Genomic DNA, 24,709 nt, shown 5'->3' with positions numbered 1-24,709 from the left:
CAGCACCACAAAGCAGCTCTTGTGCATCCCCTGTACTGCATGGGGGGCTTAAGGGGACCAAAGACATCAGCCCCTGTCTAGCAGTGGTGGTCACTGCCCTTGGATCCCATTGGGAGTCCTTAGCTCCCCCCTCTCCCTTGGTACCAGCATCTCTTCAGCAGGAAAACCCCACAGGGATGCAGCACTGTTCCCATCTGGTGACCCCACATCAGGGAGATCTCTTTGCAGCGGGTGACCTGAGCAATGGGAGGTAGAAGGAGGGATATGGATGTGGGGGAAACAACCTCCCATTGTCAGGTCTGTGTTAGTTGTTTTGTCTTCCTCCTCGGCTGGCAGGTTCCCAGTTTGGTTGTGCCGCTTCTTGCTCCAGTTTGGGATTGTGCTGCCCTCCTTCTCCCTGCCAGTAAAAGCTGATGCCAGGCTGCTGCTCAACCCCAGTGTCTGTGAATGGGTGGGTTTGATAGCCAGGAACCTCGTTTCTTTCTGCAATGCTACTAAAAGCCCAGTGCTCGTAAGGACATGAGCAATTCCCAGACCTGGCTGGCCTTGAGCCTTGCAATGTGCAGTCAGAATGGGAATAAGCTTTAGCTGTGTTTCCAAGAACAGGCAGGTTTGAGGAAGGGTGAGTGTTTTCTTCCCTTGTCTGGGCCCTTCTTTTTTAATCAGCTGTATAAAACTAAAGAAGGACAGGACAATTTTGTTAAAGGACCTGGCTCAAACTTTGGCTTAATGCTTAAACTCAACCCATCCTCTGGTTCAGTGACATTCAGCCAATTTGGGGTGTTACTCCAGTTTTCCCATAGAATCACAGAATATTTAGGGTTGGAAAGGACCTTAAGATCATCCAGTTCCAACCCCCCTGCCATGGGCAGGGACACCTCACACTAAACCATATCACCACTCTTACTTTCTAGCTTCCAAGTGAAAACAGTAGCACCCAAATCCCCCTGAGATGCATTGTACTTAGGTGGTAATGTGGCTGCTGTAGCATCTCATCCAAACTCAGAGCTCTTCTCCACAGGGGCATCTGGGGACCCAAATTGGGAAGCACAAGGAGCTGTGCTGCTAGGAGTTGTCGGGGCTTGTCTGCCTGCCTGTCTGAAGTGCATAATGCTTCTCTGTAAGCATAAGGGTAGTCCAGGGACACACATTTGCTGGATTAGGGCCGCGGGCTGGGTGCTGTAGCTAAGCAGAGCCCGCTCAGCCACCTCTCTGTCAATGCCTGCAGCTCTTTTGAAGCTGGTCTGGCACTAATTTGAACCAGGACTCCACAAGGCAGAAGCAGCTGGGTTCTTGCTCGGCTCCTGACAAAATGGCTCTAAACCCTCCTGTCCCCTCTGTGCTGTGCTGCTTATTTCACATTGCAGCCCCAGCCCCGCTGCCAGCAGCACGACCCAGGCAACTTGGAAGTCACCTCTGGGAGGCAGCTGAACTTCAGCAATGCATCACTGGCTCTGCTGCCAAGGCAGACAGACAGGAGAATGCAGAGGGAGACAGACTGACCAACAGACTGACGGCGTGAGCACTGTCCGGGCAGGCACAGGCACATAGGATGGGGTGAATCACTCTCCAAGCTGGCAGCAGGGAATTACTGTACTATAGTCAGGCATCAGAGCACAACTCAGCAACCTACAGGCAGTTTTGCCTCTCCAGCCTTCCCTACCAGCTTGAAGGAGCGTCTGCTTGCTCTCCTCTAACTAGATGGCTGAATTATACCTGCTGTGATATGCAATGTCTGGTGGTGCCTTGTTTCATGTGCGGTGAATGGGGAAGGTGACACTCATTCAGACCATGGAAGGTTGAACCAGTGCCTTGTACCTCCCTGTGTCCTCAGTGGAGTGGATGCTCTGCTCATCCAGTGCCTTATATGCAAATTATAGGGAAAACATCCATGGTGTGTTGAGGGGAAGAGGAAGTGCTGACTGGTTCCAGGGAAAGCTGCGGAGGAGATGACAACTGCAGAGCTCCCTTTTGTCTCGCAGTACTCAGGCAAGGGCTCTGTTCAAATCCTTGTGGTGGACAAAGGGCATGTGTGAGGTTAAGATGAATACATAAATCTATAGCTCATGGGGAGGTTTATGCTCTTCCTTTCAGATGAGAGCTTAGCCCTAAGCTCTGCATCACCCTCATTTGTCACTCACATAGAATCATAGAGAATCATACTATGGTTTGTGTTGGAAGGGACCTTAAAACTCATCCAGTTCCAACCCCTGCCACAGGCAGGGACACCTTCCACTGGAGCAGCTTGCTCCAAGCCCCTGTGTCCAACCTGGCCTTGAACACTGCCAGGGATGGGGCAGCCACAGCTTCTCTGGGCACCCTGTGCCAGCACCTCAGCACCCTCACGGGGAAGAACTTCTGCCTTATGTTGAATGTGAACTTCCCCTGTTTAAGTTTAAACCTATTACCCCTTGTTCTATCACTACAGTCCCTGAGGACATCAGAACATCCCTCAGTGTTCACATAGGCACTCAATGGCACTGCCTGACATCAGCCCCAGGGCTGCCCAATGCTTACAGTGTTCACTGCTGCAGGTACAGGGCTGACTTCTCAGTGCCTTGGAGGAGAGATGGGGGCTGAATCTTGGCTACCTTTAGCACTGTCATCATATTGCTCAGATGGAGATTACTTCCAAACTGGGGAGGAGCAACCTTGCTCTATCTAGAGTTTTCTCAAGGAAATACAACCCTTGAGATTGGGAACTGGATGAACCTGAAGTAAGAGAGCCAGGTGGATGGGGAAGATACTCCCCAAGAAGATGACGGCCAGATAACAACTCTCAGCTCAGATGGGAGCAGGACAGAAGCCCCATGTTGGGTCAGTGCATTGAGGTGTGCAAATTGTGTGGACCATCGTGTGCAGTTCTGGTGTCCTCAACATAAAAAGGACATGGAACTGTTGGAACAAGTCCAGAGGAGGCCACGAGGATGATCAGGGGCTGGAGCACCTCCTGTATGGAGACAGGCTGAGAAAGTTGGGGCTGTTGAGCCTGGAGAAGAGAAGGCTGCATGGAGACCTCATAACAGCCTTCCAGTGTCTGAAGGGGGCCTATAAGGATGCTGGGGATGGACTCTTCATTAGGGACTGTAGTGATAGGACAAGGGGTGATGGGTTAAAACTTAAACAGGGGACGATTGGATATAAGGAAGAAGTTCTTTACTGTGAGGGTGGTGAGGCACTGGGGGGATTGTGATTTTTTTGGATTTGTTTTCTTCATGAGCTCCCATATTTTGTTCTATTCAGCACTGAACCCAGTCTTCAGAGCAGTTAGGTCCTTATATTTGGTTCTGAGGAACTTGAGAAAAGCCAACACTACCAGGTGACAATAGCCATGACAAAGCAATGCAGGGCTGTTTTGGAAGGAGAAGACTACTTATCCGAAAGGTACCAGATTCAGAGCCAAAAGGAAACTTAAAGGTCTTTCAAGTCCTCTTCTGCTCCTTCTCTGCCTTGTCCATCTTCCTTGGCAAGCAAGCACTGAGGATATACAGGTTCAGATGTACTAGATGGCTTTTGGTCCACATGCACTGTTTTAGGGGGAGACAAGTAGAGCATAGCAAAACACACAATTACTTCCTAGCTGACTGTGACATGCTTACATCTTTACTGCTATATTTCAAGCACGGCTTTGCATGGAGCCTGGTGTGCTGAAAACCCAAAGATGCCCACTCTTGGCTTGAAGACCTTCAGGTGTTAGAGAGAAGAACGAAGTCATTAAGAAATGGTTCATCAGAGAGAACCAAGATGTTGGAGTAAACAAGAACCACAGAATCACAGAATCACAGAAAGGTTTTGTTGGAAGGGACCTTAAAGCTCATCCAGTTCCAATCCGCTTTAACAGGCAGGGACACCTTCCACTAGACTAGGATTTTCCAAACTCAATCCAATCTGGCCTTGAATCCCCTTTCACATTCAGTAGTGAGGAACAGAGCAGTTTCATTTTCTCCCTATGGAGACAATGGCAGTGCATTTTCTTGCTCTTTCTCTTTCCCTATATCATGTTCTGGGAGCCAGAAAGTCAGCTGCAATTACAGCAAGTTGCTAGAAGCATTTTTCGTGCCTCCAAATTTTGCTAGTCAGCTCTTTCCTGCTGTTCAAATGAATATGCCACATGAAGAAGGACTTGGGGCATAAACTGTGCCTTTTTACTCTAGCCACAGCTTCTATGTGGCGTTTTCAGAACTGATTTGTTTATGTAAAAGCCAGTTTTGTTAGTGCCCTTTAAATAACATGAAAGAGGAGCAAGCAGCACATGTTGCGTTTGCACAGACAACGCTGAGCTCTCCCCAAGTAGCCACAGGGTGTGTGAATTCAGCTAATCAGACAATAAAGCAATATGTGCCCTTGAAAGCAGATGTTTGTATTGGAAAAAGAAAGCTGGTTCAGGGGAAAAAAGCAAGAGGAACAGCAACTTCCACAAACAAATAACACACACGTGGGCGCACACAGCGTTCCCCAGGCTTGCTGTGATGTAAACCTCTCAGCAGCGCTAGAGTTAATGTTTATCAAGCTGTCTGTCCCCAGACCCATGCAGTGATTTACTCCAGCAGGATGTAACCAGCCAGGCACAAAAGGGTTTAAGTGCAGCCAGGGCTGAGGGGGTTTGGACTCCAAAAGAAGCATCTCCAAGGCACGGAGTGGAAATGGAGCCAGTAACTTGAGGTGTATGCTGGTTGCAGGGCCATTGAAAGCCTATGGACCTACCAGTGCTGTGTGGCATCTTTGGCACTGTCCCAGGCTGCCTTTTAGGAATAGAAGGAGGTTCTGAGACCTTTCTGCTCCAGGCCTTAACATCACTCCTGCTCATGATCTGCTCATATGTCTCTTCTTGAAGAGAGGAGCCTTAGGTACGGTCAGGAGAAGCACAGTAGAAAGAAATCATCTTCTCCCCAGTTTCATCCTTCTAAAACCAGGCTTTTCTGTAGGAATTTGCTGTGTCTGTCACTAACTCCCCCGGGGTGGCCAGGTATTCCATGGCTATTTTCATGGCTATTTTCATGGCTATGTTGACAGCACCAGCAGCTTTGGGCAGGCTCAGCAGAGATTCATGGTCTCCATGGAGGTGAGCACGTTCATGCAGTGGTCTCTCCTCTGCACAAAGGGAACTTGGTGCATGCTGTGCCATAGAAAGGAGCTGCCCCAGCCATGTTCCAGCCTTCCTTCAGGTTCTGTGGGACCAACCAAATGAGCTCCCTGGCTGGGTTAGATGGACAGATGTGCTTTCATATAGGAACCAGCTCTGATTTATGCAAACTCAAGGAAACCACTAGTACGCTGGACACAAGGTGATGTACTCATCCTTATCCAGATTGGAAATAGAGATGCTCCAACCAGTTTCTGCACAGCAGCAAATAAATGCAGCTTCCAGAACTACACCAATGGCATTTGTCTTGCATAGACTTCTACCACTTGCATTTAAGAGGTGAATGCTGCCCAGTTTTACCAGCTGGGCTCAATAGGGATGCTATTGTTAGGTATCTGATAATCGCTAATAAAATCAGTGATGCCATGTTCAGCTAAAAAGAGTGGGTCTTTTCTCCCTCTTTAAACCCTTCTTTGTATCTGCAGACTGCAAGAACACTCACTCCTTGAACAGAAATAAACCTAAAGATTTGGCTCTTTCTACTCTCAAATCCAGCTGCTCCATTTTATCCTGTATATCCCAAAATGTAGCTATTTTCCTAAATGACAGCCCTGTGCTGACTTCTAAACTGCAGTGACAGACAGGAGGCAGAAGGCTGCAACAGACAACTTGGGAACAAGTATAATGGCTTCAGCATGTGTTAAGGCACGATCACAGGGACTGGATAAGGTTACTACAGCCAGCCAAGTGCTGGAGGTGTGCTGGCTGGGCTGTGGTGTAAATCTTCCTTGTACAATACACTGCCCAAACCCTACCTAGGCAACATTTTAGCACTGGTATTTAAGCAAGAGTTGAAAGAATGACATTAAGAGCCAGAACTGGGGTTTTAAAGTCTTTTTAAACATCTGCACTATAGATTTGTTGGGGTTTTTCTTTTTAAAGCATTGTTGCTGTGAAAAATAAGAGTCAGAGCATGGCAAGGAGAGGCACCATGAAACGGCCAGTGCAGGAAGCCATAGTGATCTGGGGATGGGCAGGGAGAAAACCCCTGGGCAGGAAAGCAGAAGCTCCCTATGTTATTTAGAGTGGGAGCTGAGAGGCATCCTGGTACTCACCAAGGCTGGGATAGTGTGGGGTTCCTCATGGAGACCTTAATAACTTGGATGAGATGCTACCAGAGCAGAACATTGGCAATGCGAAGATCCTGCAGGCTTCTTTGGAACCTGAAGGAAACAGCTCTGTGCTGGTGGTGCCTCTGGGTTTTGCTGGCTATGGAGATGTCTGCAACTTCATAGGATCACAGGATCTATGTGAAGGAGTCTATCTTTGTGGTTTGCCACACATGTGCTGTGCAAAGGAGACCCATTGTTTCACATTGGGCCCAAAGCTGTGTATTTGACATGTCCTGCTGTCTATTCCCATGTGGATGCACCAAGCTGACTTTGCTCTGATTATGTTTCATACTGCTATAAGGGCAAGGACAGATTTGTAAGCAGCGAAGAAGGTACCAAGTGGTCCTGTTGGGCTTGTAAGGGTGCAGTGATGCTCACATTACCTCCTTGTCACAATATGTAACTCAAGGTCTCTTTAAGTTTGATTAGAAACAGACACCCCAAACTTTGCACTGAAACTTTGAGGCCATCTCCAGTTACAGGAAGTCTGGGCATATCCATATGCAGATGTATGCAATTTGTTTCACTTCTGCAGTTAGCATGACTGGTTTTGAGGTCAGGGAGCCTTTTACCAGAGAATGAGTTACATCTTGGGATGCTCAGCCAAGGGTGGATGCACGCCATCCCCTCCATACACTGCTATCCATGCTCCCTTCCTCCTGCCCTCCAGTGACAGCTCATCCCTACTGGTGCCCATAGGGGCTGGAGGTAAAGAAGCCTATATCTGCTCCATGGCTGAGTGGCAAGGAGGGCTCTGAGCTGGTGGCAGGGATGGGTGGTCGCTTGTTCCTTGGGGCTGATGGCTTGTGACAGCGATAACCATCACTGCTGAAAGCCCAGCTCCCAGATGCAGTTTGAGCCACACAGGCAATGAGATTAAATCAGAACCAGAGCTTTTCTCTCTGTGTGTGTTTTGCAGACCCTTCTCCAGCTACTTAGGCTGCTTGAGTAGATAGAAAACAGCAGAGGAGTTCCCAAGGAAAGGCCTCAGGTCTTGTGTTTGCTGCTTGTTGGATAGCAGGGGAGCTGGGAGTTAGGGAAAAGCAGCACAAAGGCAGGGGGAGAATGTGCTGAGCTTCCTGATGCCATAAATAGTAAAAGAAAAAAGGAAGAAAGGAGGAAAAAAATTCCTGGAATACTTTGATTTATGTATTACTCCATCCCTACTGATGCTCATAGGCAGCAGTCCATGGCTGCAGGCTTTTCTGGAACTGTTTTATTATCATTACGTTTGAAGAGTACAAATATCACGGCCATAGCATATGATTTACCTAGGTTGTGGTGCAGGGCATGGTCCCAGCCTGTTTCAGATGGGCCTGTCCACCTGCATCCCCCAGGAGGGATGGAAGAAGTCAGCCAGTTGGGAAGTGAAGGTGCCAAGAGGAGGCAGAGTGTCAATGGCCTGGATACTGGTCCCAGTACCGGGGAGCATAAAGCTTGGGTGAATGTTCCCAAGGATCAAAGCAAAGAGAGTGGAAATATACAACAGGTTTTGCTGAGCTTTATGGGGAGCTCTTCAAAAGCCTGAGGGAAGAGTATTAGAGAAAGCAGTAAATCTGAAAGCACAGTGGGATGGCAGTGGCAGACAGCTCCCGCACCTCTGGTGCCTTCATCCCACATCTGCCCTTGGCTCCTCTGTAATAACAGGGCATTCTTTCCACAAGTCCCTTTCCTAGCTCATCCTCACAAGCTTAAACCTGGGCCCTCCTTGCCCTCATGCCTGAGGGTGACAGCTACATCTCATCCTCCTGTTTGTATCGCAATCACTCTTTCAATTGCAGAAGTGAGAAAAGGAGAAGGTTTAAGGTTAGGGTTAGGGTTAGACCCTTTTCACAGGCCTGCTTATTTGGCTGTGAAGCCTTGACAGAGATGGCCTCAGAATGGTTAAGCCATGACTATACAGTGAATTAGGTGGAAGGATGTTGTAACAAGGGATGACTGATGGAAAGAATGGGGATTTCCAAAGACACAGGCTGAGATGCCTGAACCGGCATTAATGACACTGCTGGGAGGAAGCTCCCAGTGGGAGCATCATTAGATGGTGGAGCCACTTCCCAGAAAGACTGATCCTGGGCTGAGAACATTTAAATATAGGCTAATGTGAAACTGACTGAAAAGATTCCCCCTTAGTGTGATCTTGGCTTGGTAAGGAGAGCATGGGTAGGGAGTTCCACTGCACCCTTTCCTTCCTGGATCAGCAGGAGCTCAGTGTCATGGCTCCAGGTCAAACCTTGCAGTCAGGCTGCCATGGCTTTTGTCCAGAGATGGGAGCAGGTATGGCATGGGTTGTGCAGCACAGGCTGGGTGGACCAGTCCCAATAGGCAAGGACATTTTTGTGGGTCCCATCCATCATCCTGCTGGTGGGGCAGCACTCTTGTTAATGAAGGGTACACCACTGGCACTGTAGGCAGGAGGTGGGCAGGAGAGGATGCTCCATTACAGCACCTTTGCCTGTGGATACATATGCTCTATTGCAGAAGCTCAAAGGTGGTTTCACTTGTATCTAATAAGCTGTAGAGAGGTACCAGCTCACTGCAGTGGTTGAAACGTCCTCTTCCTGCTTCCCCCTATTGGTCTTGTACGTCATGGCCTATTGGGTATTAACTACTCAGGGAAGTTGGGCAGGAACAACCTCCCAGGCTGCTGTCAGACCCCTCTCTGTGTGTTTCTGTAGGTGTCTCACACCAGCCTTTTCTATGGCACTAAGTGCCATCCACAGCCTCTTTGCTGGAAGAAGTCCAGTTCCTCACAACAGACTGTGGGGTGACTGGGGGATGCAGAAACACCACTGCTGACAAACCCCATTTCATGGGGATGCATGAGCAGGAAGCAAATCCCATGAAGCACCAAGTGTGGCTGTTCCGTGCCCCTAGGTTTCTACCTTGTGTTATCCCATAGGGGAGCACAGATGGGTTGGGGCCATCCTCTGAGGTCTGGGTTTGGGTCCCTCTGTCCTCAGAGACCTCTCCCATGGGCAGGAGCAAGGAATGCAGTGTTCCATGGGATACACTCCTACTGTGGGTGATGGAAGAGTGAAGCAGGATGTGCATGTATAGGGTGTACACACATTAGTGTGCTGGGCTCATCCTTCCACCCAGCTCCTGGAGGGGCAATGTGAACAGGTAGCAGAGCTCACCACAACCTCCCCATGCCGTGCTGGCATCCATGGGCTGGGACCAGCCCCTTTGCCATAACAACCACCTCCTCCCTTAACAGCAGCACATCCTAGTGAGCTCCATCACCCTCAGAGGCCAAGGCCAGCAGCTTTCCTGCACTTAGGACAGCTTTTTGCCTCACCTCCCTCCTCTGCCCATGGTGGTGTCACCCTCCCTACCCACATTTGGTGCCCAATTGCCATGGCTGTAGCTTTAATGGGTTGAACTCAATAACGGGTTGATTTACATCTGTTGCCTTCTCTCTTTTCCCCTTCCCCACCCTGCTCAAACCTGCCCTTCCCCGTGCTCCCAACCCAAATAGGTAAGGAGAGCAATTTGGGAGAAGCCGACCTGCAGCCGAGCTCCGATCCTTCGGGAATGGACAGCAGCTACCTCAGCGTGAAGGAGGCCGGGGTGAAAGTGCCCCAGGACAGGGCCAGCACGGACCTGCCCAGCCCCATGGACAAGGCTGACTCGGAGAGCAACAAGGGCAAGAAGCGTAGGAACCGCACCACCTTCACCAGCTACCAGCTGGAGGAGCTGGAGAAGGTCTTCCAGAAGACCCATTATCCAGACGTCTATGCCAGGGAGCAGCTGGCCATGAGGACAGACCTCACCGAGGCTCGTGTACAGGTAATGGGGAATGGGATGATGCTGGGTGAAGGGAGGGAGAATGGAACCATGAGCCTTGCTTGTCCTTGCAACCACATCACAGCCTGCAGGCAGACAAGCCCTATCCAGAGCCCTGACACAGCCTCTCCAGCTGGGGATGGGGATGGTACATCCATGTCTGACACTAGTGTCAGCACCTTTATTTGGGTTGGTGGCTCCAGTGTTCATTGAGATGCCTCTTGTCATTGAGCTAATGGGGATGGTAAAACCTCAGTCACCCTAAACAAAGCTATTACAAGATAAGAGGTGGTTTTCAGGTCTTTTCCAACCCTAACTATTCTATGATTCTATACTTTCTTCAGGAGGTTCAGCAGAGGACACAGATTTGTTACTCTGAGGGGGACCAAGGTTTCCCATGGTATGGGCTCTTTCTTGCTAGATGGGGATGCAGAGGTGACCAGGATGTTCCGTACCAGAGAGCAGCAAGTGATACAGGAGAGGCAGCTCTTGTCTGATTGGCTACACAGGCACTGAGACTGCACAACACCTGGTGATCTAAGGCATAAAGATGCTCCCACCAGCTTGGGATGAGCAGGAGTCAAACAGCCACACTGTGGTCTCAACCACCTCCATCACACAGGTCCCAGCTCCCATGAACTAGAACCCCACACCAACCTGGGGAGCCAAACTCCACATTGAGAGTCAATGGTTCCCTGAGTGCTGCTCTTTCCTCTGAGTCAGGGTTAAACCCAAGGCCTGGCAGATCTTGGAAGCACGTGCAAGAAGGAGCACCATCACCTGGAGCATCCGCGCCTCACTCCATGATGGCCATCAGAGCTCCCACGGAAGCTTAGGCTCTCATATCCAGTCTATTTAGTCCTATGGCTTCTGTCTGCTGTCATTTATCAGCTGACCATCCCCAGAACCTTCATTAGCATCAAGAATAGGTGGCCTATGGACACATGTGGTTGTGTCTCTTATACCAGGAAGACTCCCAGCCTGGTTTCCCCTTTGCATTAACCTTTACCAGTAGCTGCAAACAGAACTGTCAGGCCAGCATCTTGCTTAAGTCCCTTTTAGTCTGTAACAGTTTACTTGGAAGTAGCTGCAGGATTTTCCTTGTCTGCTTGTCTAAGCTGGTTTGCAAGGCTGGGATCCTCTTCTTCCCCACAGCAGTTTCTCTTCAGGCTGGACTCAGCTGTGTTTCAATAGAAAGCATCACAACTCCTGTTAGTCCCACACTTGGCATGCTGGGCACTGCGGGATGGGCAGGGAAAGGCAGTGCTACAAACATCAGCTCTTTTCTTCTCCCACTGGATGCAGGCTTTGATTTCCCATGGACACATCACAAGTGCTGATGGGGTCTCCTGGGAGGCCAGGCGCAGCATTGGATTACCGGCCGCACAGGGCATGAAATTCCTTTTGCTTAGGAATGAGAATGAGGTGCTGGAGGGTGGTAAGCTCCTCCTGCCTGCCTCAGAGCCAGCTAACACATCCCAGCTACTGCGCAGGGCTGGCTAACAGAGGCAGGATGCAATCCACAAGTCCATTCCATATGACCCATGATCCCAGGGGGTTTACTCCCCACTTTACCACTGGATAACACAGAGGCCAAGGGCAGAAGTGCCTCCCCAGAGGAAATCAGGCATAGCCTGGGATTGGGGGTTTCACCCTGCTCTGAGATAAGCACCCCCAGAAGCCCGAGAACAGCCTCTTGCAGCCTCTCACATGCACCTTACACTTGGGATGGTGATGACAGGGCTCATGCAATGGAGCAGCTGAAGAGCTTGCCTAAGTGGCCTGACTGCTTATAAGCACTTACCCCAGGGTGAGAGGGGTGAGAACCTGCACTTGCATCATTCCCCCAGCCCCAACAAGTAGGACCTGTTCCCTTGTGCTGTAGGCTGGCACCCAACCACTGCCGTGTGATGAAGGGCTGCTGTGCCCCCATGAGAAATGGGGCACAGCCTGGGGTGGCACAGGGTCTGCTGCTGATGGAGAGGGGAGTTTTTGGTGCTGGGAACTCAGAGAATCACCCCAGTGCCTGTTTTCAGCTCTGGGTTGTGTTATAGCTTGTTTAGGGTTGGCTTTACCCTCCTACCCCTTTGGGCAGCACTGCGGTACTGAGAGCCATCAGCTCACAGCCAGAGATGGGGCACAGGCATGGGGCAGCAGGAGACTGATGGCAAAGCAAGTTCCCACTGCAAGGACCAAGGACCCAACCAGGGCCAAGGGAAAGGGTGCAAGTCACAAATAAACCACCAGCCCCTTACTTTTTACCTCCTGTGAGCCAAATAGCCACTTAGGTACTCAGATAGCAGGGACTCTGACTGCTGTGGGGTGTCTGGGCACACACCTACTGCAGCCCCATGGGCTTTGAGGGGAGCTCAGCTGTCCCTCTCCCAGGGGAAGGAATTGCCCTCAAAGGAATGGTGAGTGTCCTGGGAGGCCAGGTTCAGTGAAGCAAAGCAGGGAGACAAGGCACCATCAGGTCTGAGGTGTGATGCTCCCTCCCATGGCTGAGCCAGCTTTGGCTGGAGGTCATCCATCCCCATTGGCCAGGCTCTGCTCCCTAGTGAGCACAACCAGCCATGGCACTGCAGGAGGAGCAGATGTGGAGCCAAGGCATGAAAGTGGAAGCTCTGGCTTATTCCATCCCTTTCCCAAGCTCGTGCTTCATTAAGTGAAATAGCTGCTGGAGATCCCTATGCCTGGAGAAGTGCTCATTCCAGCAGCGGTGGCATCCTGCAGCCTGGCTCCATTGCTCTCCCTGCCTTGGTTTCCAACCATTAGTATTAGTGGCTGACAGTATCAAAGCTAATTCCCACTGCGATGCAATGATTTATTTCCCTTCCTGCCTCCCACAACCCAGCCCCTTATTGCCAAGTGCTATCAAGCTACTGCGCATCCTTGTTTTTAGAAGTGGGAGCCATGCATAAGCCATCCCATGTATCCCATTTTTTCCTCCTCCTTTTCCATGTCCGGGGCTGCAGAAAGAGCTCCTGCTTGGTACCAGCAACAATCTTCTTCCAGCCCATCCATGGCTGCAGCAGATGGTTTGAGCCATGGTATACACATGTGTTCACACATGGCTCCGTGCATGCACACACACATACACATCACAAGCCTGGCTCTGGCTGCTCATCTCTCTTGTGCTGTATCCCTGCCCTGTGGCAGAAGAGAAGGAGAAGGGGTTGGAAGGAGGATTCGCAGCCAGGGAATGTAACCCCTCATCCAGCTCCCCTCGGAGCCAGCCTTGTGGATGATGGCTGGGACCACTAATGCAATGTTTTCAGCGGTGACCCTGTGATGCTTGAAAGTGAGAGGGAAATGTCAAACTCTGCTGTAGCAAAATCACTGCTTTGGAAGGGAAAAAAAAGGGCAACAAAAAAAGCAAAGCAAAGCAAGAAGTAATATATCTTGATCCCTTTTCCCCCATAAAACCCTGGGAGGCTGGTGGAAGGAGCGGAAAGACTGAGCTAAGCCTGCAGGAAATTAAACATGAAATGAAAACAAGGTCGAGTTATTCAATTCTCTCATCCCAGGCTCCAATTTCCCATTCCAGGCCACTGATAAAATGGTGTCCAGTTTCAGCGCTCAAGGATGAATTCTGGCTCTGTTCTTGCAGCCTGGAAAGCAAAGGGGCTGGTGGCCATCTCCAGGATGAGGAGAGACAGGCTGGCCTTTCGCAGAGGGATGGGGTCCTGGAGACGGAGGGAGGTGGAGCAGAGGGATGAGGGCAGCAGGGATGGAGGACAGGGATGGGGAGAATAGATGTGGTGAGGCTGCCAGGGTCTTAAATGCAGCAAGGCATTGTCTGCATCAGGGCAGTGATGCAGCAAGTGGGGCTCCAGGCTAGACCCAGCTCCATGGATGCCCCCAGCCCATCACCAGATGTGCAAGGACCATCCTCACCCTTCACCACTGCACTAGGGTGGATAAGAGAGGGGAAATCACCTTCTCCTTTAGCTGGGAGGAAGAACAAACTCAGGGATGCAGCTCCAGCCATCCAGAGGGGCCTAGGTGAGGTACCAGCTTGGCCCATCCATCCATACCCAGTGTGGCAGGGGTATCCATACCCATACATGGGGCTTGATGCCAGGGTAGCAGCAGCAAGACAGCGAGCAGGAGCCTCCTGCTTTCTTTGTCTGAGGCCATTCCCAGCCTCCTCACCCCCCACGGCACATCAGCTGTGTGTGCATATGGCTTTAGGTACCAGCATATGGCTGAATGTTTATGGAGACATGAAACATTTTGTGTTCTGTAGATTTTTATAGGGCTGATTTGGTACGTCAGGGCTTATCAAAGCGTTGTCTGCAGGAGCCAGATTCATGACATTACCCTCCACTCCCACTCTAATTGTTAACACCAAGATGCAGCCCACAGTGACTGTTTATTCCACAGAGCACCCCATCCTGATCCCAAAGGACACGCTGCATCCCCTGCTGCAGCCTTCATAGTCACGTTGCCCTTCTATAGCATCCTCCCTTGATGGAAAGTGGCAGGCAATAAAAGGATAAAGGACTTCTGTTAGGTTTAGATTTGCTTTGTAAAAGCAGGTGTCTCCTAAATTGAGGGAACACTTGGGATGAGTTGGTTTTCTGCTGACAGCTTCAGCATCATACATTGCCCTGCCCGCCCTGTTTTCCCTGGAGCACTTTGGTCTAGGGAAACACTACAGCAAGATACCAAGCAGCCAAAAAGACCTGGACCAGAAGGAGAAGGGAGACCATTAAATAGTGGTCCAAGCCTTGTCACAAGTGTTTGGGAGCAGCGGCTCACTGCCAGCCCTCAAGTGTCTGCAGAGCCCTTGGCACCAGCACTTGTCTTCTTTGTTCAGCCTGGAGAAGGCTGCAGGGAGACCTTGTGACAGGTTTCCCATACGTAAGGAAGCCTTATAGGAAATCTGGAGAGGAGCTTTTTACAAGGGCCTGTGGGGACAGGACAAGAGGAATGGATTTAAACTGATGGAAGGGAGATTAAGGTTGGATGTAAGGAAGTTCTTCCGTGTGAAGAACCTGGCACAGGGTGCCCAGGGAAGCTGTGGCTGCCCCATCCCTTGCAGTGCTCAAGGCCAGGTTGGACACAGGGGCTTGGAGCAAGCTGCTCCAGTGGAAGGGGTCCATACCTATGGCAGGGGTTGGAACTGGATGAGCTTTAAGGTCCCTTCCAACCCAAGCCAATCTGTGGTTCTGTGATTCCTTCCCAGCCTGATCTGATGCTTTGCCACAGCCTCACAGCCACATGGGGATTGCAATTTGGGAATTGCCAGTTTAAACCATTTCATTCTCCCACTGCCAGTTCAAACCAATGCATACATGAGAAGAAAAGCCTACACTTTGGACCCCACTCCACCTTGGAAAGCATCCCTATGGCCGCTTTGCTATTGTGGGGGATCCAAGCACACAAACCCCATGCCGATGGCTTGGAGCTCACACCGCAGAGCCAGGCACTGCTGCAGGACCCTGTGCAGGGGAACCCCACTCCGATGGGATGCTCCATGCACGGCAGTGCAGGTGCTTGGGCAAACCATGCAGGAACAGCCGCATATGCCTGGCACATGTTCACTGCGGCCGGCGCTGTGCTCCCTACCTGCTCTGCACCCCCCCTGTGCACAGCAGGGCCTCCTCCGCCCGAGGAGGAACCGGGTCACCACCGCTAGCTTTGAATGTGCACATCAAAGAGGCATCATGTGGGCCAGCCCTGGGACTGGCCTGCAGCTGGGCTGCAGCGGCCGTGCCAAGAAGGAAAGCAGACGGATGCCTGGGGCACCAAACCTGCTCCAGTCGGATGCTCCTCGTGCTCAGCGTGTGCTCCGGTGGGATAATGTTAGGAGCTCTCTCATGGTGCCACTTTGCACCCCTGTAAATCCTTACAGGGTTTTGGATTCGCAGATGGGGGTTAATATCAGGTTGCTGCTTTGGGTATGGTTAGACCGGTTGGCTTGGGGATGGCCCATGCCAGTGGCACTGTGTGGCGAAGCACTAAAACCCTGCACCATCCATCCCTGCACCATCCATCCCTGCACCATCCATCCTTACACCATCCACCCCATACCATCCTTCCCTACACCATCCATCCCTGCACCATCCATCCCTGCACTATCCACCCCTACACCATCCACCCCTAGACCATCCACCCCTACACCACCCACCCCATACCATCCTTCCCTACACCATCCATTCTTACACCATCCATCCCTACACCATCCTTCCCTGAACTATCCACCCCTACACCATCCACCCCTACACCATCCAACCTTACACCACCCACCCCATACCATCCTTCCCTACACCATCCATTCCTACACCATCCACCCCATACCATCCACTCTATACCACCCATCCCTACACTATCCATTCTATGATCCACATAGGGAGGACATCGCAGTATCCCCCCTCCCTGCACTGAGCAGACCACAGACCCTCAGTTACCCACTCACACTATGGGACTGGGAGCAGTGGGGAGCTGTGAGAGACCAGCACAAGGCTGAGGAAGGGGAAACTGAAGCAGGAGAGGCTGAAACAGCTCCTCCAGCACAGGAAGGTCAGCTCAGACCAGAAACCATGGACCCTCAGGCCTTTTTCTCCCTGTAGCAGCTGTTAGCTGCATTGATGCAGGCTGCAAACACCAGTGTTCTTTTACCCCCTAAAGCCAGCTTGCTGCCCCACTGCCCTCCTAAGACTACCCACTATCCTCCATGGGCTTCCCCAGCAGAGCTGCCCCATGGCCAGGCACAGGCAGGACCAATCTGTTCATTAGTGATGCCCCCCCCATCACCGTGTAAAACTCGAAGCAGAACGGAGCAGCTTTGGGGCTGCTCCTTTCATGCACTGGCGTGACCTGCACAACCCAGCCACTGGTGATCGCCTGCATCCCTCAGTGCCTTCAAAGCAGCTCTTGATTGATGCGTTTCCCTGACTCACAAGCTTCAAGAGGCTTTGAAGACACTGGGCCCGGCTCTGATCTCTCTTAAGCTGATGCAAATCAGGAGCAATGGTGCTGACAACAGTGCAATCATCCACACTGATGTCCAGCCAGTAAAAATAAGAGGAGAAGCAGAGTTTTGGTCCTTCCTCTGCCTTGAAGGGATCTGAGCAGCGCTGTGAAGCAGGGAGATGCAAGCCCTGCAAAGCAAAGTCATTGTAAAGCTAAGGATGTGCAATGCCATAGAAGGGCACTTGTCCTGCAGCTAAGGAGGGGAGGGATGTTATGCTGTGCATTTGGGTTTTCACAGTTAAGAAAATGAAGACTCCAATGAGAAATGCAAGCTCCCAGCCAATGGCACTGTCACAGCCAGGATCAGGCTTAAGGAAAGCCCCGGTACTGCTGGGCTCAGGCACATATGGATGTGTTCCCACTTCTCATCTGAAACGGGCTGATGGCACAAGGGGTGCAGCTGGGTAACTCTGATTTAGGAGTGTGAGGAGCATGGGCTGCACCAGGCTGTGGGAGGCAAGAGCTGTGGATGATCAGGGGCTGGAGAACCTCCTGTATGAAGACAGGCTGAGAGAGTTGGGGCTGTGCAGCCTGGAGAAGAGAAGGCTGCGTGGAGACCTCAGAGCAGCTTCCAGTATCTGAAGGGGGCCTACAGGGATTCTGGTGAGGGACTCTTCATTAGGGACTGTAGTGATAGGACAAGGGGTAATGGGTTAAAACTTAAACAGGGGAAGTTTAGGTTGTATATAAGGAAGAAGCTCTTCCCCATGAGGATGCTGAGGCACTGGCACAGGATGCCCAGAGAAGCTATGGCTGCCCCATCCCTGCAGTGTTCAAGGCCAGGTAGGACACAGGGGCTTGGAGCAAGCTGCTCCAGTGGAAGGTGTCCCTGCCCATGGCAGGGGTTGGAACTGGATGAACTTTAAGGTCCCTTCCAACCCAAACCATTCTGTGATTCCATGTGCCCAGACAGGCAGAAGATGGGCATCGCCTGTTGCCTGGGGTTCTCAGACCCCCCAGGGGTACCCAGCACAGCCCATGTACCATGCACACCCCCCATCTGTGATGCTCTGCCTGCTCCTGGGGGCTCCCCATCTACCACCAGCATCTCCCCCATTCACAGTCCCCTGTTGCCCTCTCCCCAGGTCTGGTTCCAGAACAGAAGAGCCAAGTGGCGCAAGCGGGAGCGCTTTGGTCAGATGCAGCAGGTCCGGACCCACTTCTCCACTGCCTATGAGCTGCCCCTGCTCACCCGTGCTGAGAACTACGCCCAGGTGAGCGCATCCCCTGCCCTGCTCCAGCTGTCCTGGTACCTCTGATCACAGGTACCCCCAAGGGGTGCTTCGATGCTTGGGTTCATGCATCTGCCCTCAGGAGTGCAGGGGCTGGGGCTGTATTGCCAGGCACTGAAGGTGTTATACAGCTGGATGTCCTGCTCAGCTCCTTCAAGCAGGTATCACAACCATCCCTGCTTGACATGCAGCCACCCTTTGGGCACCGGTCACCATGTTCAGCATGTCCTATTAGGGGAGATTTAGGTTGGGTATAAGGAAGAAGCTCTTCCCTGTGAGGGTGCTGAGGTGCTGGCACAGGGTGCCCAGAGAAGCTGTGGCTGCCCCATCCCTGGCAGTGTTCAAGGCCGGGTTGGACACAGGGGTTTGGAGCAAGCTGCTCCAGTGGAAGGTGTCCCTGCCCATGGCAGGGGTTGGAACTGGATGAGCTTTAAGGTCCTTTCTGACCCAAACCAGCCTGTGATTCTATGATGACATTGCCCTTCCATCACTTATGCTGCTGCCCATTAATATCCCACTGGTTTGGAAAGGTCCAAAAGGCTATTTCATGCCTAAACCCCAGCAGTTCCCAGCAAGGATTCCCATCGCCATGCCTGGTTTCCATGCCCCCTCTTTAGGCAGCTGGACAAAGCATTTTCCCCTGGTAAATCTCCACAGCTGTCTCCCAGCAACAGGATGTGGTACCCGCAGTGTTCTGGGGATGCTTCCCAAGGGATGTGTGGGTTTGTGCCCCAAAGGAGGGGTGGGAGCAGCCTTGTTGGGGTATCTGGCGCTGCTCCTGGGGCCTGATGAAACCATTCCTGCTGGTCCAGGAGGCAAGTGCCACCTTAGCTTCCTGCCCTGGGGAACCTGCCACCACAGCAGCCTCCTAAGCATGGAGCCAGGCCCCATTTCACAACACTGCCTTCAGATGGTGCCAGGGCACCATGAGGGTGTTCATTAGCTCGAGGCCTATGCTGTGCCCCACAGAGCATTCCCTCCATCCTGCTGACTTCTCTTCCCACCCCCCAGAACCCCCTCGAGGATGCTCTGAACCCGACTTGTCCTCACAGATCCACTTGGAGTCCTTCCTCCCCCAACACCCTGGCTCCCAGCTATTCCAGAACCACATTTGACCTCTCTCCTGCTTGGCATCTCCTCCCAGCTGAACAAGAAGCCCTTATGAAACAGCTGAGAGGTGCCAAAGCAGCTTTTCAAGCAGGGGACACTCTCAGCCACCTTTTCAACTTGCCCTTTGTAACTTACACTGGCTCCCTCCCTCCTTAGTGCCCTCCTCTCCCTGCCCTGGGGATCAGGGAATGAAATCAGGTTGTGGGAGGCAGGAGATCAGAGAGGGCCCAAGGGTGAGCAGTGGGATGAAGGGCCCTTTGCTCTCTCCAGATGCTTGCCTCCTCCCTGCTTCCATCCCTTGTGCCCATGTACCCCCATCACATGCCTGTTCCTGATGGTGGATCCTGAGCCCCCTCCCTTCTTCTGCATTAGCATTTAATAAGTGATGCTGCAAGAACCCAGAATCTGCTCCATCGCTTCCTCAATGGGCAATGGGCATCACTGTGGAGAGGGGAAAGTGCCAGTGCTGGGGTCTGAGGGCTGCTCAGCTCTGGGAGATAGAAAAAGCCCCAGTTTAGGCAAAGCTGCCCTGTGATGGGGCAGGAGGGTGGATTGGCTGCCTCACAGCATCCCTTTCTGCCTGCTCCCTGTAGTGGGTAGGCCCAGGGAAACACGATGGAAACACCAGGTTTTCTATGCTGAGAGCATCCCTGCTCCAAAAAGTGAAGGAATAAAAGAAATGGCTGAAAAGATAGCACAGAACAATCAGAACAGAGTAGAATATGAATAGAATATTATTAGAATATGAATTGACTATGAATAGATGGAAAAGCCCTTTAAGCTCATCCAGTCCAACCATTCCCCAGCACTGCCAAGGCCACCACTAACCCATGGCACTGAGGCCTCGTCTCCAGGTGTGTGAACACTTCCATGGATGGTGTCTCCAGCCCTGCCCTGGGCAGCCTATTCCAATGCCTGAGCACCCTCTGGGGCAGGAATTGTTCCTCAGCTCCATCTAAACCTGCCCTGGTGCAGCTTGAGGCCATTTCCTCTTGTCCCATCCCTTGTTCCTTGGGAGCAGAGCCCAGCCCCTCCTGGCTCCATCCTCCTGTCAGGCAGTTGTAGGGAGCCATCAGGTCCCCCCTGAGCCTTCTCTTCTCCAGACTGAACCCCCAGGTCCCTCAGCCGTTCCCCATCACATTTGGGCTCCAGAGACCATGTCAGAGGAGGGCACATCCCTGCTCACTGTGAGCTGCTCTCCTACCCTCCCTGCCCTTGTCCACATGGACACAGGTTTTGGATGGGCTGCAGATCAGATGCTGGTAGCGACCAGCACCACATCCCATCCCACCGCCGCTCCTCATGCCCAGCACTGCCCTGTGGGACACTCTGTGACACCCCTGATGCCTCTTCTCCCATCCCCAGATCCAAAACCCCTCCTGGATCGGCAACAACGGAGCCGCCTCCCCGGTGCCCGCCTGTGTGGTCCCCTGCGAGACAGTGCCCTCCTGCATGTCCCCCCATGCTCATCCCCACGCATCCGGCAGCGTCTCCGAGTTCCTCGGCCCCGGCAGCCACGTGGGACAGACTCACATGGGCGGCCTCTTCGGCACGGCCGGCATGAGCCCCGGCCTCAATGGCTACGAGCTGAACAGCGAGCCGGACCGCAAGACCTCCAGCATCGCTGCCCTGAGGATGAAGGCAAAGGAGCACAGCGCCGCGATCTCCTGGGCGACATGACAGCCCAGCGCCGCAGCAGCACATGGGGACAGCCGAGTACATCCACCCGCTTGGACTCCAGACAGCAGTTGCCTCCTCGGGGATTGGAATGCAGCACTTTTAGCTACCCTTATAGGCATATAAAGTACATATGTTAACGTAAGTGGAGTGTTCCCAGCATGAACGCAGCGGCTCCCGGCTTCCTGGGATTCGGGCGCGCGGAGCATCGTCAGTGAGATCCGGGTTGGGATGCGTCCCTTCTCACCTCCCCAATAACCTGGGCATTCTTGTTCTCCCTGCTCCTTTCTCTGACACCAGATCTGCCTTTCCAAAGAGGAGGAGCTCGCTGGTGTGTCAGCAGCTTCTCCCATCCCACATACACACCCAAACACATCTTCTCCTCCTGTTGTTGGCAGCGTTGCTCAGATCTCTTCTGCCTTGGGCAGGGGACTGGATGGGGACTCTGGCACCAGCAAAGAGACACTTCTGCTCCCATCCTTTTAGCAGGAGTCACAACTTGGAACAGGGCTGGGAAGATGCTAAAGGCTAGAAAAGCAAATTAGCTCACCTTCTACCTTGCTTCCTTTCCATCCATAGCACAGAGCTACTGAGCTAGCTACAGAGCCATATAGAGCTATAGAGGCCTATGAAGGGGATGCCTCTCTTCCCAACACATCCCAGTGCCACCACACTGAGAGTCTTTGCCTCTGGTTGCCCACCCCAGCACACAACAGCACAGCTCACTGCCCCAGGGACCAACGGGGGTTTGCTTTGCCATGGTCATGGCCGGTGCTGAGGCTCACACAGATGGTGGGGTAGGAGGATGTTTCCTTTGGCTTTCCCTGGGTCGGGAATTGTGATCCTCAATGGGAGGGGAGCACAGCTGCTGAGTGGGACTGCTCTGAGGAACACACAGACACGGGTGTGAGGCCATCGTGTTCCTCATGTCCTGGGGTTGGACACAGCCCCTCCTGCAGCCCTTCACCCCTGTGGCACACAGACACACAGGGAATGGGGAATGGCACAGGGAGCAGGCTGGGAAGGGACCCAAGGCTGGATCTGCTCCATCTCCAGCCACTTGGATCCTCTCCACCAAGCAGAGGGAGCAGGAGGCAGCAGAACTTGCCTGGTTTGAGCCAATGTGCATCCCCACTTCTCCTCCCCAGTGCTACCTGGTTAAGATCCCCTTTGCTCCCAAAGCTTTCCAATGACCCAGTAGTGCAACCAATGATTTTGGAGCATCCTTTTCCCCACTGAACCCTCACCAAGGAGAAGCTGAGGATCAGCTGAGCACCCACACAGCGTGGCTATACAGGCTGAGCTTGAGCCATCTCCGAGATTCACAAGGGAAATACAGGATTTTACTCCCATAAAAATCCATGCATCAGCCTGCCCTATCTCCTCATGCTCAGTGTTAGGGGATCTTGTACTTCAGGACCCAGGAATGTTTAGTGGTGGTGGAAAAGGATCCAAATAAGCTACAACCAAATGGTTTCAGGTTAATATACAAGTATTTCTAGACTGCCACACACTACCTAAACAGCACACCATTGCTAGATCCGATGTAATACATATTTATTGGCATAAGACCAGGATTCCTGTCTCTTTTCTCTCCTCTGAAATGCCAAGAGATGCCTTCCTTGGTACTCAGAGGGCATCACATTTAACCACACCATGGGTACAACCAGGGCATCTCCCACCACAAGCAGCCAGGACCGATGTCCCAGGCTAAACATTCATCTGAGCCATTGGACATAATGGTTTAGGTGCTAGAAGTGATGCTCATCACTGAACCAGGCAGGACCATGCTGAGCAGATGGAGGTGGACATCACCCCACTAAGCACCCAGGGACCAGTGGCAGGAGGTGGATCTCCAGCAGATGCCATGCAGGCAGCTGAGCACAGTGTCAGGAGCATTATCCCATGTACAATGTGATGCTTCCCGTGGTCAGGAAGCAGTTTCCCATGGCCAGGAGGCAATCCCGGGAAGCGCTGCTGCCTGAACAGCCCAAGACAAGGCAAACTAGTAAGAGGCAGAGCTGAGGAGGGGCAGTGGGGCAGGCAGGAACATGGGGATGGGTTCCATATGGTCTGCAGCTCCAATGGAGGGATGTAGCCATTCAAGAGCTTAGCTGCATTCCCTGCTGAAGTTAAAGGGTAACTTTTCCTCATGGACTTACACAGGGCTATGGTTTCACCTGAGCTGTTTAACAGTCCAGAGGGATGTAGTGATAGGACAAGGGAATGGCTTATTATTGATAGAGGGGAGACTTATGTTGGATGCAAGGAAGCTCTTCCCTGTGAGGATGCTGAGGTGCTGGCACAGGGTGCCCAGAGGAGCTGTGGCTGCCCCATCCCTGGCAGTGTTCAAGGCCAGGTTGGACACAGGGGCTTGGAGCAGCTGCTCCAGTGGAAGGTGCCCCTGCCCATGGCAGGGGTTGGAACTGGATGAGCTTTAATGGGACATTAAAATGGGACATTCCAACCCAAACCATTCTGTGACCCTATGATTAAGTGCTGTATCCCCTGTCTTGTTAGAGACAGGAGAGCCTCCTGGCAGCAAATTGGCATTTACATAGGCTTCCCCCCTTCTTTCTCTCACCTTAAAAATCCATGTGCAAAGCACATGCTGGGCTCAATCCATTTTAATCACCATGTGTATGCCCGGATCTGAGCCTGCCTGGAAGCATCATGATCCGAGGGGGAATGCTGTTCCCTAGAGCCCACTGGCTCCAGGCTTCCTTCCTCACTGCCTCTGCCTCGCACAGCCCCTGTGCCCCCATCCATGGGTCAGGCTGCAAGGTGCTCCCTCAGCTACATCTCCAAAAGCAGCTATTCTGGCAGTTTTTAAGCTATGTGCATCTGTATTTACACACTTTTTTAATTAATTTAAAAGGTTTTTTTAAAAAAACTAGCTATTAAATTAACAAGAAAAACTGTATAAATATATATATATACTTTATATATATATATGTATCTTAATCTAAGCCAACCTGCGGCTACTGCATTTCTTAAGGGTCACAGGGTCAGTGCTGTCCTTGCAATCTCAAGTTACCATAACAATGCCTTTTTTAATTATTATTATTATTATTTTAATACCTTTCAGCTCTATTTATGACTTTTCTTCTCTATTTATTTCTTATTTAGTATTTTACTCCTGTCCATACATTGATTTACCTTTGAAGCCACAAGCTTCGTCCCCAGCCATCAATACAACTCCCAAGCCCCAGCTTGTCCTATGGATACCCTCCACACCTGTGGTGGCATCCTCTATGGGCACAGCACCCAGTGAGCTGGGTTCACACTCCAGGTAGCAAAGCAGCCCTGGTCCTGGCTGTGTAGCAGGTACATTATGAGGAGGGTCTGCCTTATGTTGCCCATGGTTAGAAACATCAGAGATATCCCAGAGCTTTGAGACTGGGAGGATGCGAATAGCAAGAGCAACGTGGGTTAAAAGCAGTTGGGTACCACTCATTGCTGAGCACTCGGAGGCACTTCTTGCTTATGAGCCATAGTTAGTGCTTTGGTAGCAAGTGCAAACCAGCGGTGAATGAGGTTTGGGCTTGCTGGGCCTTGAAGAGCCCAGACTCTAAGGGCTGAGCCTGTTGTGTCTGAACAAGCTCATGGAGAAGAGCAAGATGGGACCTTTGGGCCATCACCCACCATCCAATCCCAGCTCCCAGCCA

At 51.9% G+C, this 24,709-nt stretch overlaps 1 protein-coding gene across 1 annotated transcript in view; it reads left to right on the top strand.

Moving 5' to 3' along the window:
- ALX4 (ALX homeobox 4) overlaps positions 1-23,913 on the top strand; it is a 43,796-nt gene extending 19,883 nt beyond the window's left edge. Inside the window, exons 3-5 of the mRNA XM_034062176.1 lie at positions 9,734-10,044; positions 18,108-18,236; positions 20,730-23,913. Of these exons, the coding sequence (XP_033918067.1) occupies positions 9,734-10,044; positions 18,108-18,236; positions 20,730-21,044 (755 nt within the window). The 3' untranslated portion in view covers positions 21,045-23,913. The remainder of the gene's footprint in view (positions 1-9,733; positions 10,045-18,107; positions 18,237-20,729) is intronic.
- The last annotated feature ends 796 nt before the right edge of the window (positions 23,914-24,709 follow it).

The sequence above is a fragment of the Melopsittacus undulatus genome, chromosome 4 (genome assembly GCF_012275295.1).
Source record: "Melopsittacus undulatus isolate bMelUnd1 chromosome 4, bMelUnd1.mat.Z, whole genome shotgun sequence".
NCBI lineage: Eukaryota > Metazoa > Chordata > Aves > Psittaciformes > Psittaculidae > Melopsittacus > Melopsittacus undulatus.
Note: the sequence above shows the minus strand (reverse complement) of the source record. Positions and strands in the feature narration are given on the sequence as shown.